At 41.1% G+C, this 17,039-nt stretch overlaps 1 protein-coding gene across 2 annotated transcripts in view; it reads left to right on the forward strand.

Moving 5' to 3' along the window:
- The window catches only part of alg8 (ALG8 alpha-1,3-glucosyltransferase), a 28,903-nt gene extending 23,058 nt beyond the window's left edge, over positions 1-5,845 (forward strand). For both annotated transcript variants that reach the window (XM_021563254.2, XM_036944391.1), the window contains one exon: positions 5,148-5,845. In XM_021563254.2, coding sequence (XP_021418929.1) covers positions 5,148-5,373 — 226 coding nt within the window. In that variant the 3' untranslated portion in view covers positions 5,374-5,845. The remainder of the gene's footprint in view (positions 1-5,147) is intronic.
- The last annotated feature ends 11,194 nt before the right edge of the window (positions 5,846-17,039 follow it).

A 17,039-nucleotide genomic window follows, 5' to 3' on the forward strand; every position in this document is an offset into this window, starting at 1 on the left:
AGACCAAGGCCCTTTTCCCCCGATTGCTCAGTTTGGCCGGGCGGCCAGCTCTAGGAGGAGTCTTGGTGGTTCCAAACTTCTTCCATTTAAGAATGATGGAGGCCACAGTGTTCTTGGGACCTTCAATGCTGTAGAAATGTTTTGGTACCCTTTCCCAGATCTGTGCCTCAACACAATCCTGTCTCGAAGCTCTACGGACAATTCCTTTGACCTCATGGCTTGGTTTTTGCTCTGTACTGTCAACTGTGGGACCTTATATAGACAGGTGTGTGCCTTTCCAAATCATGTCCAATCAATTGAATTTACCACAGGTGGACTCCAAGTTGTAGAAACATCTCAAGGATGATCAATGGAAACAGAGTGCACCTGAGCTCAGTTTCAAGTCTCATAGAAAAGGGTCTGAATACTTATGTAAATAAGGTATTTCTGTTTTTTATTTTTAATAAATGTGCAAAAAAAATCTAAAAACCTGTTATCACTTTTTCATTATGGGGTATTGTGTGTAGATTGATGTGGAACTTTTTTTATTTTATCGATTTTAAAATAAGGCTGTAACATAACAAAATGTGGAAAAAGTGAAGTGGTCTGAATACTTTCCAAATGCACTGTATGTCAAGCTGATGACAACTAACTATCATTATACATTTGTAATGCTCTCAGTCAAGGTGGTCCTTGACCAGTGGTGGAAAAAGTACTCAATTGTCATACATCAGTAAAAGTAAAGATACCTTAATAGAAAATGAATGAGGTAAAAGTGACAGTCACCCAGTTAAATACTACTTGAGTAAATGTAATTGCTAAAATATTCTAAAGTATCAAAAATAAAAGTTTAAATAATTTTAAATTCCTTGTATTAAGCAAACCAGATGGCACCATTTAAAAAATATATATATCTATGATATGCCCTGCTAAGCATTCAAAATGTAATAAGCCCTTTTGGGTGTCAGGGGAAATGTATGCTGTAAAAAATACATTATTTTCTTTAGGAATCTAGTGAAGTAAAAGTTGTTAAAAATATAAATAACAAAGCACAGGGGCCTGTTCCATAAAACATTTTAAGTACATTTTATTTTTTATCTTTACCCATAAAGTTTTCTTAACTTTGAAGGAAAAAGTTTTAAGTCAGTTTAAGGAAAATGTCCCCCTTAAATGAAGTGAAAAGTTATAGGTGTCCATGACGTCCCTTACGTGCTTCATTCAGTATGTAAATCAATATAAACAACATTTATGGAGGTAAATGTTGCTGTCCTCTGCCTTATTTTCAAAAGAAAATCACCTAGCTAGCTAGGTAGCTACTTAGCTAAACAATGGAAGGTGCACAATCCATGGCTTCAAAGATAGCTGGCTAGCTAGCTACCTACTCCGTAAGTTATCTTGTCGTGCCAGAAAGTAATATAAACAAGTTGAGAAAAAGTCAAAGAAATGTATTTTATTATCTTATGAATCCATTTGTTTCTCCTGTCTTAAATGTAGAAGTTCTATTTTTCTATCTCCCAAAATAAATATATATCATTGACTTCTTATGGCTGAAATCCCGTTACCGGGATCGATATGACAACAGCCAGTGAAAGTGCAGGGCGCCAAATTCAAAACAACAGAAATCTCATTAATTAGAATTCCTCAAACATACAAGTATTTTACACCATTTTAAAGATAAACTCGTTGTTAATCCCACCAGTGTCCGATATTCAAAAAGCCTTTACAGTGAAAGCACACCAAACGATTATGTTAGGTCACCGCATAGTCACAAAAAAACACAGCCATTTTTCCAGCCAAAGAGAGGAGTCACAAAAAATAAATAGAGATCAAATTCATCACTAACCTTTGATGATCTTCATCAGATGACACGCATAGGACTTCACGTTACACAATACATGTATGTTTTGTTCTATAAAGTTCATATTTATATCCAAAAATCTCAGTTTACATTGGCGCATTATGTTCAGTAGTTCCAAAACATCCGGTGATTTTGCAGAGAGCCACATCAATTTACAGAAATAATAAACTTTATAATAGATACAACTGTTATGCATGGAAATATAGATACACTTCTCCTTAATGCAACCGCTGTGTCAAATTTCAATTTTTCTTTACAAAAAAAGCACACCATGCAATAGTCTGAGTACAGCGCTCAGACAACAAAACAAGCCAAACAGATAACCGCCATGTTGTGGAGTCAACAGAAGTCAGAAATAGCAGTATAAATATTCACTTACCTTTGATGATCTTCATCAGAATGTACTCCCAGTACTCCCAGGAATTCGCCCCCACTTCACAGTAGAAGCCTCAAACAAGGTTCTAAAGACTGTTGACATATAGTGGAAGCCTTAGGAAGTGCAATATGACCCCATAGACACTGTATATTCGATTGGCAATGACATGAAAAACTACAAACCTCAGATTTCCCACTTCCTGGTTGGATTTTTTCTCAGGTTTTTGCCTGCCATGTGAGTTCTGTTATACTCAGACATCATTCAAACAGTTTTCTATCCAAATCTACTAATAATATAAATATCTTAGCTTCTGGGCCTGAGTGGCAGGCAGTTTACTCTGGGCACCTTATTCATCCAAGCTACTCAATACAGCCCCCCAGCCATAAGAAGTCTCCATGGTAACCAGATACTTTTTCTGCTGTACATGCTTTCAAACTACCGTGAAAACTCTAAATGAGGAAATGTTTGATGGGCTTTATATAACACCCTTTTACATTTCCCCCGGTATACGGAAAAAATAATTCCTTAAAGGAGACACTTAAGAAGTTTTATGTGTAACCGATGTGAAATGGCTAGCTAGTTAGTGGTGGTGCGCGCTAATAGCGTTTCAATCGGTGACGTTACTTGCTCTGAGACCTTGAAGTAGTGGTTCCCCTTGCTCTGCAAGGGCCGTGGCTTTTGTGGCGCGATGGGTAACGATGCTTCGGAGGTGGCTGTTGTTGATGTGTGCAGAGGGTCCCTGGTTCGAGGCGAAGAGAGGGACGGAAGCGATACTGTTACATATGCACTCGGGCCAAGTTAAAGTATTTTTACTTTAGTACTTTACACCACTGTTCTTGATGTTTAGTTGACAGTTCAATCATGTGTGTAAGTGCTAGAACAAACTCTGCATGCCCTGTGAGTTCTGGGACCATGATCTGAGAACACTGCTTTTGTTTTATTTTTTTAAAATCCAAACAATACAAAACATACTGTACACATACAAACGACAGCATACAAATGCACACAAACGTCAAGGACATAACACCTGCCCAGACCCATCTGCTCACACCCCCATTTCCAGCGCCCGCATCACTTTCCGCCACAAGGCCTCAAACTGCACCATTTTGCTTCACTCCATCGCCCACGCCCTTTCAACATTTAAATAACAAAGCATTTGACCTTTCCAGTTTTTAAGTAAATGTTTTTTCAAGATGATTGACAAGAAAAGTAGTTTCCAACCCATTGGGTATCTCACTGCACCCTCATATGCCATGTCTTGAAATATGGAGACCGACATATTAAAAGTTAATTTACATTGTAATACTTCTGACAGCCAACTTTTGGACTTCATAGCATTCCCCAAAGGCATAAATTATTGAATCATTGATAGTTTTACACTTAAGACATGACTCTGTCGTTGTGCTGTAGAATTTGTGAATTTTGTCTCTTGTATAATACATTCTATAAAAATTAGTTTATACTGGATTAAGCGAACATTTTAGTTAACAGTAATTTAGTTAGTTATGTTCCAACATTCCCTCTATCTTCTGCCAATATCAGTTATTTTTAAGTTTATATTTTTTTCTTAGAGGTTGTCAGTTGGATACGCTCTCTGCAAGGTTTTGTATATCTTATCTATCATTTGAATATCCTTTTCTGACTCATAGGATTCCCTCAAGATTACTCTGATGTCTAAAAGATTTCAAATCGAAATTCCGTGATATCAAACTTTTAAGTTGCATGTATTTGAAAATATCTACATTGGTCGGTCCAAATTGCTTTTTAATTCTGTCATGGAAATAAATGTATTTCCTATTACCAAGACATTTACAATGTCTATGCCTTTAGTTTTCCATGTCAAATCAAATCATTTCTATGCCTTTAGTTTTCCATGTGGACCAATTTATCAGTGAATTCTGAAACGCTATTCGAGGATTGTTCCATGCGGTTGTGCTTTAAGGGAGTGATATTGATTCTTGTAGAAACCGTTTTATTTTCTTTCATATTGTTATAGTGTTCTTAACTATGAAGTTGTTAATGTTCTTAGCTTTATCCTAAAATAGACACGTGAAAATATTCTGGGGATGAGCGTGCACATCTTCAATATGTACCTATTGTTCGTCTTCTGTGCTTTTATGTTGCAAGCCTTGGGTGGCGAGTTGATACAATTCTAAGTCTGGAAGTTTAAAACCACCCTCAGACTTAGGAAGATGGGAAAATGTTTTGTTTTTATTCTATGCGTTTTATTTGCCAATATAAAGTCTATTATGACTGAGGTATACTTTTTTAAAGGATGTTTTTTGGTGGGATATTTGGTATTACCAAAGATAAATGTCAAAACTTTGGGAGCTATGCCTTTCTGAAGAGGTTTATTCTACCTGTAAAATGTATGGGAAGATTGTCCCATTAAAATAGATCTGCTTTCATATTGTTGAGTAATGGGATAAAGTTATTTTTATATATTTTTTGTTTGTGGTCCACTTCAAGGATTTGCTGTAGATCATGAGTTATTCTTTTTATTTTTCCTATTGCCGTTATTTTGTTTTTTTCTACGTTCATTTTATATCCTGAGATTTTAGAGTATTCCGAAAATATTTTTAGCAAGGGAAGCCATTGAGTTTTCAATATTGGTCAGGTATATCAGGAGATAATCTGCAAATAAATTTAGTTAATATTCATGTTTACCAATACTGATACCTTTTGCGTTTGGGTCCTGTCTAAAAGCACTGCTTTTTTTACAGAGCACAATTAGCTCCTATCTTGGTATAACTAGTGTCACTGTGTGCTGCTTAACATCATAGCTTCCTCGCTCACAAATCCTTACCAGTATTGGTCTCAGGTACATGTGACCGCCCGTTTGAAAATGTACTAGCCAGTTGCACCATTGAAACAACACACGTGGAAACATTTCAAGCTGTGTGAGTTTACACTACGATCTTAACTCTGTTACAGGGGTTCCCTCCTTAACCCTCTGGAAACCACCTACCTCCTGGGCCTGGTTGCCGTAGAGATCCTCTGTGAGGTTGTTTACCCTCTGTCGCCGTGGCAGCATACCATGCCCTTCGTGCCCCTGCTGGTGACATCAGTGTACTGCTCTCTGGGAGTCTGTTACTCCTTCATACGCCTCTACGTCTCTCTATTGAGGCAGCACGGGACAGACAAACACAAACAACTATGAGACAGAGAGAGACACTAGTGAGTAGTGACCAATTCACAACCAACCCCTTTGTTGTATCCCAAATAGTATACTATTCCCTGTGTAGTGCATTACTTTTGACCAGGGCCATATAGAATGTCATTTGTGATGCACTCTTTGGCTTACATTGGTGTGTAAAGAAATAAGGTGGTGTTTCAAACTTTCTGCGATGCTGTTACTAGTCCATCCAGAGCAGATCTTCAAGTGTGCATCTATAAGTGTAGATTTGGGATGGGAAACACCAAGGAACAGTCACTTATAAATGCACACTCGAAGATCGGCTCTTGAAGGATGTATCATAGCATGAATAATATGTCTGTCTGAATGTGTGAAAAAAAGAAAACTTGTACCAAATGTATCTTAAATGACAATGGAAAAGTGGGGAAATAGTATGGAGTGGGATGAAGTTCATGCTGTATTTCTTATGTTTACAAATAAAAAGATAATAAACAGATTTTTGTATTATGATTATTTTGTGTGCACAGTGTGTGTGTAAACTGTATGTACAGTTGGCAGAGGCAACCAGGTTTTTGGCTAAAATGTCCCGGGACTGGGTAAAGTTCATGATACCGTTGACCTTAACAAGGCCCAAGACCAGTGGAAGCAAAATAGTTCCATAACGTTAAAGCTCCACCACCTTATTTTACAGTAGGTATGGGATTATTTTCTGCATGTGCATCTTTCTTTCTACGCAAAATCCACAACTGGTGTGCGTGGCCAAAGAGCTTTATTTCCATATCAGTCTCTGGACATGAACCCCATTGAAAACCTTTGGTTTGAATTGAAGAGGGCAGTCCATAAGCACAGACGAAGGATATCAAGGATCTGGAAATATTCTGAATGGAGGAATGCTCTTAAGATTCCTCCCAATGTGTTCTCCAATCTCAATTTTTGCTAATAGGGTGCCAATCATTTTGGACCTGACCGTATGCATGAGTGTTTGTGTTGGTGTTCCCGACTGTACTGTGCAGTTTGCGTGCCCTGGATTCCTGTGAGGAGTGTGTGTGTGACTAGAAACAGTGGCCGTGCTAAGAGCTAAGCTCTTGAAAGCCTGCCAACACCTAGCCATGAGAAAGCCTGCCAGTACTGTGCTGTACCCAATGCACTGCCAAGAGGTCGCCCTTACAACCCAGCTCCCAAGGCTAATACTATACACTTCCTAATACACTACCAAGGAGTCTGCCTTCTTTGAGTCTGCTTTCTCAGAAACTCCTCTCAATGACATAGCATCAAGGACAGACAGGAGACCGCTCAGCTGCAAATTGATGTGAGGTTGGCCTCCAGCGCTCTCTCGCTCACTCTCTCTCACTCACTTCTCATTCCTTTGCCTCTTTCTGCTCATGCTTCCCTCCCTTTCCAACCCATTCACCTCAACCCCTGACCTCACCCATTCCCAATCTCAGATGGCGCAGACAGAGAGGACCGCCTCGCTTCTAGTCCTTAGGCAACTTTGCAGTATTTTGTTTTATTTACGTATTTTTTCCCTTATTTCTTACATTGTCAGCCCAGAAAATCTGAATTATTATTACATACAGCCGGGAAGAACTATTGGATATCAGAGCGACGTCAACTTACCAGGACTATGACCAGAAATACAACTTTCCCGAAGCAGATCCTTTGTCCGAACCACCCAGGGCATTGGAACTGATTCCAGAGGCTGACCCAAAACGATGTCGCCACAGAAGAGGTAGACGGAGCAACCTTCTGGTCAGACTTTGGAGGCGCGCGCACCACCCACCGCTTCCGAGTATATTACTTGCTAATGTCCAGTCTCTAGATAACCAGGTAGACAAAATTAGGGCAAGGGTTGCTTTCCAGAGAGACATCAGGGATTTTAACATACTCTGTTTCACGGAAACATGTCTCTCTCGGGATATGCTGTCGGAGTCAGTACAGCCACCGGGATTCTTTGTGCGTCATGCCGACAGAAATAAACATTTCTCCGGGAAGAAGAAGGGTGGGGTAGCATATTTCATGATTAACGACTCATGGTGTAATTGTAACAACATACAGGAACTCAAGTATTTTTGTTCACCTGACCGAGAATTGACCTCACAATCAAATGCTGACCGTATTATCTCCCAAGAGAATTCTCGCCGGTTATTGTCACAGCCGTGCATATCCCCCCTCAAGGCGATACCACGATGGCCCTCAAGGAACTTTACCCGACTTTATGCAAACTGGAAACACCATATATCTTGAGGCTGCATTTATTGTAGTTGGGGATTTTAACAAAGAAAATTTTAGAACAAGGCTACCTAAATTCTATCAGCATATTGATTGTAGCACTTGTGCTGGTAAAACTCTGGATCGCTGCTACTCTAACTTCTGCAATGCATACAAGGCCCTCCCTCGCCCTCCCTTTGGCAAATCTGACCACGACTATATTTTTCTCCTCCCTTAAGGGAACACCCCCCTGAAATGTACAAAAATTAATGGGAAGTCATTGGCACTGGACAAACCATATACACGGTGTCCAATACCACTCAATTCGGCGTTGTTTAATTCAAAGTTGATTGCAAATGCCATATGGCAAATGCCAAGTTTAAAAGTTTAAAAATCCAACAGGTGGCGAGTGCGCGCCACCGTGGTTTTTCATATTGCAAATGTAACGCAAGTCAACATCCAAAAGTAACATTTTGAAAAACTGAACATCTTTTCAAAAACGTATCACCCCCTTAAAAAAGTGCTTTCTGGACCGTTTTTCAAAATTATTTTGATTTTTTGTGTCAATTACACATGTATAAGAACTGTATCAACATACTTTAGTCATATTTTATTATCTTTTTTTTTACTATATGATTTCATAGGAAGTCAAAGTCAAAAGTCACTTTTTTTGGCCAAATGCCATAAGAAATGTTCAAATGCAATATGAAAGATTTGAAAATGCCAAATCAGGATGTTATGTCCATTTGCCATGTACCATCACGAATTTGGCATGCTCAAAAATCCTGCAGGAATGCGAAATTGACTGGCCTGATGAACTCAGGATGGCCGGGCAGTGATAGTGGTTCTTCTCCATCGCTCGTTGTGTTGATTTCATCATGTCCATTTGGTGATGTTTTTTCACTGTTGCAAATGCACTGTGCATTTGCAATATGGTTCAATGGGCATTTACCATCACGAATTTGGCATGCTCAAAAATCCTGCAGGAATGCGAAATTAACTGGCCCGATGAACTCGGGATGGCTGGGCAGTGATTCTGGTTCCTCTCCATCACTTGTTGGGGTTGATTTCAGAATGTCACTTTGGTGATGGTACCTCACTGTTTAAACATATTGCAAATGGACAAAAGTCACCAGCAAGTCAGTGTCCATCAGTCAATTAGATATCATTCTGACACCAGACTGATACAAACTGACACCATACCCACTTTTTCCAACGCGTTTAGAAGCCAACTATCACATACTTCAGAGCTGGCCCAAAATTCACAACGCCTTCTGTTCAAACCATAATAAAAACGTAAAACACGTAGTTACGTTCTAGCTGCATGTCCAGTTCTGACGTTATGTGTAGGCCTAGCTGATGCGACCCCGAATCCCAAGTTTCGGTGCCCGAGCAAGACCCTAATTGGTGCTGAAAATCTACTTTTTTCCATGCCTTTCTACGGGGTCCTTGAATGAGCTATCGGACAGAAACACTGGGGTCCGTCTATATGGGCCGAGGTGGTCGCAATGCACCTAATCTTGCGACTCTGGGACATTTATAAATGTCAGCATTTTTGTGATGCGAAAATGAATTGAAGTTATTGCAAATGTACGAGGCTGTTTCTCGGTCCGAGAACCTTCTAGAGCCTACTCACCACGCACTATCGAACTGAGGTCTAGAACAGGTTTCTAAAGTTTCAGAACTCTGTCTGACGGTTCTTTTTTAGCTCGAACAAAGGTAACTATTGCAGGCACTGTCTGTCTCTACGCACCCCAATGTGTCCCTCCTTCCAAGCTGTGTGTGTGTGTGATTTAGATTTTCTTTGAAATTTTATGGGAGTCATGACTGATTTACAGTTCATGAGGGTTGCCTAATCGCACATATGAAGTTTTGAAAAGATCTGACTTTTTTAACCCTTCGAAACAGCCCCTGTGACACCAATTATGGCACTTCCGGTTGGCACAGGAAGCTATAAGTAAACCACATATCCTCATTGTGGTATGCTTTTACAGAATCCTGAGTTTTAAGTCTTTACGCTAAGAACTGACTGATTTACACAGGGTTGAATGCACTATTTCTATCAAACTGCAGGTTGGATATGGAAAAACACTTTTAGGGTGATTTTAACCACTTCCGGTTGCTTCAGGAAGCTTAGAATCGACACAGGTAGACCTCATTGTGTCCTGATGGACTGTCATTGAAGACAGGTTCATAACCCATTCATAGGCTTCAGGTTGACTTTAGAGGAGCAGGCAATGTATTCCTATGGGGAGAGAAGTCATTGTAATCTGTGAGATCAAAAAACCCTGATTTACTGTTAAGGGTTAATGCCAGATGGTCAAGGTTAGGCTTGCACGGATCGGGAGGACCTCAGGACCTCCCGACCTGAGGTCGAATTGTGCTTCTCACCCTAACGGTTCTCTCACTGTCACCCAAAAGCAAATAACATTTAGGGCCAGGCTTCATTTTGGGCCTTCTTTTTTTCAAGGTCGCTGCACTCAGAGCGAGCTACGGTCAAGGGGGCGTCTCGTTGAACTCGGCACAGTCTGGAGACTATGGTGATGCCATTTTTAGTGTTGATTTCAGAATGCCATTTAGGTGATGGTCCCTCTCCGTTTAAACATATTGCAAATGTACAAAAGTCAACTAGCAAGTAAGTGTCTATCGGTCAATTAGATGTCATTCTGACACCAAACTGATACCAATTGACACCAAACCCACTTTTCCCAACTCATTTAGAAGCCAACTATCACATATTTCAGAGCAGGCCCATAATTCACAGCGCCTTCAGTTTAAAACATAATAAAAACGTAAAACACATAGTTACGTTCTAGCTGCGGGTCCAGTTCTGACATCATGTGTAGGCCCCGAATCCCGAGTTTCGGCTTGATAGGTCCTTCGGTGCTGAAAATTGGTGCTAAAAATCCACTTTTTTCCATGCCTTGCTACGGGGTCCTTGAATGAGCTACAGTGCCTTGCGAAAGTATTCGGCCCCCTTGAACTTTGCGACCTTTTGCCACATTTCAGGCTTCAAACATAAAGATATAAAACTGTATTTTTTTGTGAAGAATCAACAAGTGGGACACAATCATGAAGTGGAACGACATTTATTGGATATTTCAAACTTTTTTAACAAATCAAAAACTGAAAAATTGGGCGTGCAAAATTATTCAGCCCCCTTAAGTTAATACTTTGTAGCGCCACCTTTTGCTGCGATTACAGCTGTAAGTCGCTTGGGGTATGTCTCTATCAGTTTTGCACATCGCGAGACTGACATTTTTTCCCATTCCTCCTTGCAAAATAGCTCGAGCTCAGTGAGGTTGGATGGAGAGCATTTGTGAACAGCAGTTTTCAGTTCTTTCCACAGATTCTCGATTGGATTCAGGTCTGGACTTTGACTTGGCCATTCTAACACCTGGATATGTTTATTTTTGAACCATTCCATTGTAGATTTTGCTTTATGTTTTGGATCATTGTCTTGTTGGAAGACAAATCTCCGTCCCAGTCTCAGGTCTTTTGCAGACTCCATCAGGTTTTCTTCCAGAATGGTCCTGTATTTGGCTCCATCCATCTTCCCATCAATTTTAACCATCTTCCCTGTCCCTGCTGAAGAAAAGCAGGCCCAAACCATGATGCTGCCACCACCATGTTTGACAGTGGGGATGGTGTGTTCAGCTGTGTTGCTTTTACGCCAAACATAACGTTTTGAATTGTTGCCAAAAAGTTAAATTTTGGTTTCATCTGACCAGAGCACCTTCTTCCACATGTTTGGTGTGTCTCCCAGGTGGCTTGTGGCAAACTTTAAACGACACTTTTTATGGATATCTTTAAGAAATGGCTTTCTTCTTGCCACTCTCCCATAAAGGCCAGATTTGTGCAATATACGACTGAATGTTGTCCTATGGACAGAGTCTCCCACCTCAGCTGTAGATCTCTGCAGTTCATCCAGAGTGATCATGGGCCTCTTGGCTGCATCTCTGATCAGTCTTCTCCTTGTATGAGCTGAAAGTTTAGAGGGACGGCCAGGTCTTGGTAGATTTGCAGTGGTCTGATACTCCTTCCATTTCAATATTATCGCTTGCACAGTGCTCCTTGGGATGTTTAAAGCTTGGGAAATATTTTTGTATCCAAATCCGGCTTTAAACTTCTTCACAACAGTATCTCGGACCTGCCTGGTGTGTTCCTTGTTCTTCATGATGCTCTCTGCGCTTTTAACGGACCTCTGAGACTATCACAGTGCAGGTGCATTTATACGGAGACTTGATTACACACAGGTGCATTGTATTTATCATCATTAGTCATTTAGGTCAACATTGGATCATTCAGAGATCCTCACTGAACTTCTGGAGAGAGTTTGCTGCACTGAAAGTAAAGGGGCTGAATAATTTTGCACTCCCAATTTTTCAGTTTTTGATTTGTTAAAAAAGTTTGAAATATCCAATAAATGTCGTTCCACTTCATGATTGTGTCCCACTTGTTGTTGATTCTTCACAAAAAAATACAGTTTTGTATCTTTATGTTTGAAGCCTGAAATGTGGCAAAAGGTCGCAAAGTTCAAGGGGGCCGAATACTTTCGCAAGGCACTGTATCGGACAGAAACATTGGGGTCTGTCTCTATGGGCCGAGCCGGTTTCAATGCACCTAGTCTTGTGCCTCTGAGACTTTTCTAAATGTTGTCATTTTTGTATTGGTCAAAATGGTCTTTCTTTGAAATTTTCTGGGAGAAATTACTGATTTACAGTTCATGGGGGTTGCCTAATCACACATATGAAGTTTTGAAAAGATCTGACCTTTTTAACCCTTCGAAACAGCACCTGTGACACTATTTTAAGGCACTTCCGGTTTACACAGGAAGCTGAAAGTGAACACATATCCTCCTTGGGGTAGGCAATTATAGATTTTTGAGTTTTAAGTCTTTATGTTAAGAACTGACTTATGTACGGAGGGTTTAGTGAGTGTGTGTTATTTCAGAAAATCACAGAAGTCTCGCAGAGCTCTGAAGCACACTTTAAAAAGATTCGTATGAACACGCTGCAACTGGATCTGTAACTGTTTAAAAAATATATATATTTTTGAACATCACCAATTTGACATTGTACGATTTCTCTTAAATGACGATAGATAAAAGACTGGTTCTTTTTTATTGACACCGGAGGTTCCTTTACTTTGACGTGAAGCAGAAAAATTATTGCTCTATTTTCATTTTGGACCTTTAATCCCAGAAAAATGGCCATAACTCAAAAACCGTTGAGGCCTAGACGCCATCGTGTTCGGGGCCAACTGCCCATTATGCCAAACCTATGCTCACCAAGTTTCGGCTTCGAAATATTTTCCATTTAGGAGATAAGGCCACGTCGTGATTTCGTGATGTTTTGTACATTTGCAATATGATTCCATTCGCCCTCTTGTGGGATTTACCGGGACAGTGGAAAAATGAACAAAATTTGATTATTTTATCAAATGGAAACTGAATGTCCGAGAGAGTTCGTTTGATGACTTCCTGGAAGATCCGGCCCTGCCACACGGCCCGACGCCGTCCGCAAATTTTACAAACGTTTTCGGACGTCTAGTAAGGGACCGTACATTTGCAATGTGGTCTTTCTCACTAACCATATGGCAAATGTCAAAATGTTCCCTTAAGGTATGGCAGAAACTCAAACAGGATGTACCTGTGACAGGACTATTCAATGCTGGTCTGACCAATCGAAATCCACGCTTCAAGATTGTTTTGATCACCCTGGACTGGGACTGTTCTTGGGAGCCTCAGAGAATAACATTGATTATACGCTGATTCGATGAGTGAGTTTATAAGGAAGTGCATAGGAGATGTTGTACCCATTGTGACTATTAAAACCTACCCTAACCAGAAACTGTGGATAGATAGCAGCATTCGCGCAAAACTGAAAGTGCAAACCACTGTTTATAACCATGGAAAGTTGACTGGGAATATGGACGAATACAAACAGTGTGCATAGGCGATGTTGTACCCACTGTGATTATTAAAACCTAACTTAACCAGAAACCGTGGATAGATGGCAGCATTCATGAGAAACTGAAATCATGAACCACCGCATTTAACAATGTTGAGTGGGAATATGGCTGAATATGGCTGAATACAAACAGTGTAGTTATTCCCTCTGCAAGGTAATCAAAGAAGCAAAAGGTCAGTATAGAGACATAGTGGAGTCAGAATTCAACGGCTCAGACACAAGACGTATATGGCAGGGTCTACAGACAATCACGGACTACAAAAACCAGCTACAGTGCCTTGCGAAAGTATTCGGCCCCCTTGAACTTTGCGACCTTTTGCCACATTTCAGGCTTCAAACATAAAGATATAAAACTGTATTTTTTTGTGAAGAATCAACAACAAGTGGGACACAATCATGAAGTGGAACGACATTTATTGGATATTTCAAACTTTTTTAACAAATCAAAAACTGAAAAATTGGGCGTGCAAAATTATTCAGCCCCTTTACTTTCAGTGCAGCAAACTCTCTCCAGAAGTTCAGTGAGGATCTCTGAAAAACAGCTTCTATCTCAAAGCCATCAGACTGTTAAACAGCCATCACTAACACAGTGAGGCTGCTGACTACATTCAGACTTGAAATCATTGGTCACTTTAATAAATGGGATCACTAGTCACTTTAATATTGCCACATTAATAATGTTTACATAACTTGCGTTACTCATCTCATATGTATATACTGTATTTTGTAACATCTATTACATCTTGCCTATGCCGCTTGGCCATTGCTAATCCCTATGTTTATATCTAAACTCAGCAAAAAAAGAAATGTCCTCTCACTGTCAACTGCATTTATTTTCAGTCAACTTAACATGTGTAAATGTTTGCATGGACATAACAAGATTCAACAACTGAGACATAAACTGAACAAGTTCCACAGACATGTGACTAACAGAAATTGAATAATGTGTCCCTGAACAAAGGGGGGGGGGGGGGGGGGTCAAAATCAAAAGTAATAGTTAGTATCTGGTGTGGCCACCAGCTGCATTAAGTACTGCAGTGTATCTCCTCCTCATGGACTGCACCAGATTTGCCAGTTCTTGCTGTGAGATGTTATCCCACTCTTCCACCAATGCACCTGCAAGTTCCCAGACATTTTTTGGGGGAATGGCCCTAGCCCTCACCCTCCAATCCAACAGGTCCCAGATGTGCTCAATGGGATTGAGATCCGGGCTCTTCGCTGCTATGAGGGTCAGGATGAGCCTGCAGGAAGGGTACCACATGAGGGAGGAGGATGTCTTCCCTGTAATGCACAGCGTTAAGATTGTCTGCAATGACAACAAGCTCAGTCCAAAGATGCTGTGACACACCGCCCCAGACCATGACGGACCCTTCACTTCCAAATCGATCTCGCTCCAGAGTACAGGCCTCAGTGTACAGGCCTCCTGTCTGGTCCAGCGATGGTGGGTTTGTGCCCATAGGCGACATTGTTGCCGGTGATGTCTGGTGAGGACCTGCCTTACAACAGGCCTACAAGCCCAGGTTCTCTCAGCCTATTGTGGACAGTCTGAGTACTGATGGAGAGATTGTGCGTTCCTGGTATAACCCGGGCAGTTTTTGTTATCATCCTGTACCTGTCCCGCAGGTGTGATGTTCGGGTGTACCGATCCTGTGCAGGTGTTGTTACACATGGTCTGCCACTGCGAGGATGATCAGCTGTCCGTCCTGTCTCCCTGTAGCACTGTCTTAGGTGTCTCAAAGTACAGACATTGCAATCTATTGCCCTGGCCACATCTTCAATCCTCATGCCTCCTTGCAGCATGCCTAAGGCATGTTCATGTGTAGGGACCCTGGGCATCTTTCTTTTAGTGTTTTTCAGAGTCAGTAGAAAGGCCTCTTTAGTGTCCTAAGTTTTCATAACTGTGACCTTAATTGCCTACCGTCTGTAAGCTGTTAGTGTCTTAACGACCGTTCCACAGGTGCATGTTCATTAATTGTTTATGATTCATTGAACAAGCATGGGAAACAGTGTTTAAACCCTTTACAATGAAGATCTGTGAAGTTTTTTGGATTTTTACGAATTATCTTTGAAAGACAGGGTCCTGAAAAAGGGAGGTTTCTTTTTTTGCTAAGTTTATAGATTTTTATTCCATTCCTTCACTTAGATTGTGTGTATTAGGTAGGTGTTGTGGAATTGTTAGATTACTTGTTAGATATTGCTGCACTGCCGGAACTAGAAGCACAAACATTTCGCTACACTCGCAATAACATCTGCTGTGTATTTCACCCCCGCACCCTCTCCTCTCTCTCCTCTCTCACCTACAGTTTCCTGCTTCAAACGTAAGTATAATTCTACAATTTCTGATTCCTGTAGTGAAATATCTATCCCTGGCCATGAGGAACCCCCCAGGTTCAGATGTGATTAAATCAAAAGGAAGATTATAATCCAGATACAAGGATCCCATAGGGATCATCTGAGAGCTGAGTTGGGGTGTGTGCTGAAAGAGTAGGATCACAAACATCTTCAGTTGAGAACTTACTCTGTTTGACCACAGGCTGTTGTTATAGCATCAACTTCATCAAGGTCACAACTGTGACCATTCACCTTTCCCTGCGTTGAGATCAGCACTTCTTTCACCTTTTCACCTCGTGTGAGATCAGCACTCTGAGGCTTGATGCCATTTTCCTTCAAGAGTGGCTGAATAACGTGCCTTCAGTTAGTTCAATAATGCACCGGGGCTAGACTGGGAAGAAGAGATAATACTTTATGCTTTCTCTGTTAAAGGTAATCTTATGTACATCAACATGACGTCCCCATAACATCACCATAACATCACCATTTTGTCCCCATTACATCAACATAATATCGAACACCATAACCTTACAACATTTGACCTTTTAACATAAGCCTTTGTCATAATGTCATAACCTTTGGCCTATGTCATAATGTCACCATTATGTATCCATAACGTAACGTTTGTTCCAGGTCAAGCACTGATTGGTCCTCTAGGAACAGCCTGATTACTGTAATTCATAACATTGTTAACTTGGACAGGGGTGCTCCCTTATATGTCTGCTCTGTCTCCCTGTCTGGTCTGTCTTCCTGTACCTGTGTCCTTGTCTTGTCTTTGACCATGTCTGGTCTGTCTACCTATTTCCCTGTACTTGTCGTCTTGTCTTCCTGTACCTGTCTACTTGTCTCCCTGTACCTGTCTCTCTATCTGGACTAACTCCATGTTGCCCTGTCTGGTATGTCTCCCATTCTGCCTGTCTGGTCTGTCTGGACTGTCTCCCTGTCTGGTCTGTCTGAACTGCCTCCCTGTCTGGACTGTCTGGACTGCAACCCTGTCTGGTCTGTCTGGACTGTCTGGACTGCCTCCCTGTCTGGTCTGTCTGGACTGTCTGGACTGCCTCCCTGTCTGGTCTGTCTGGACTGTATGGACTGTCTCCCTGTCTGGACTGCCTCCCTGTCTGGTCTGTCTGGACTGTCTCCCTGTCTGGTCTGTCTACCTGTCTGGTCTGTCTACCTGTG

Source organism: Oncorhynchus mykiss, chromosome 15 (assembly GCF_013265735.2).
Source record: "Oncorhynchus mykiss isolate Arlee chromosome 15, USDA_OmykA_1.1, whole genome shotgun sequence".
Taxonomy (NCBI): Eukaryota; Metazoa; Chordata; class Actinopteri; order Salmoniformes; family Salmonidae; genus Oncorhynchus; species Oncorhynchus mykiss.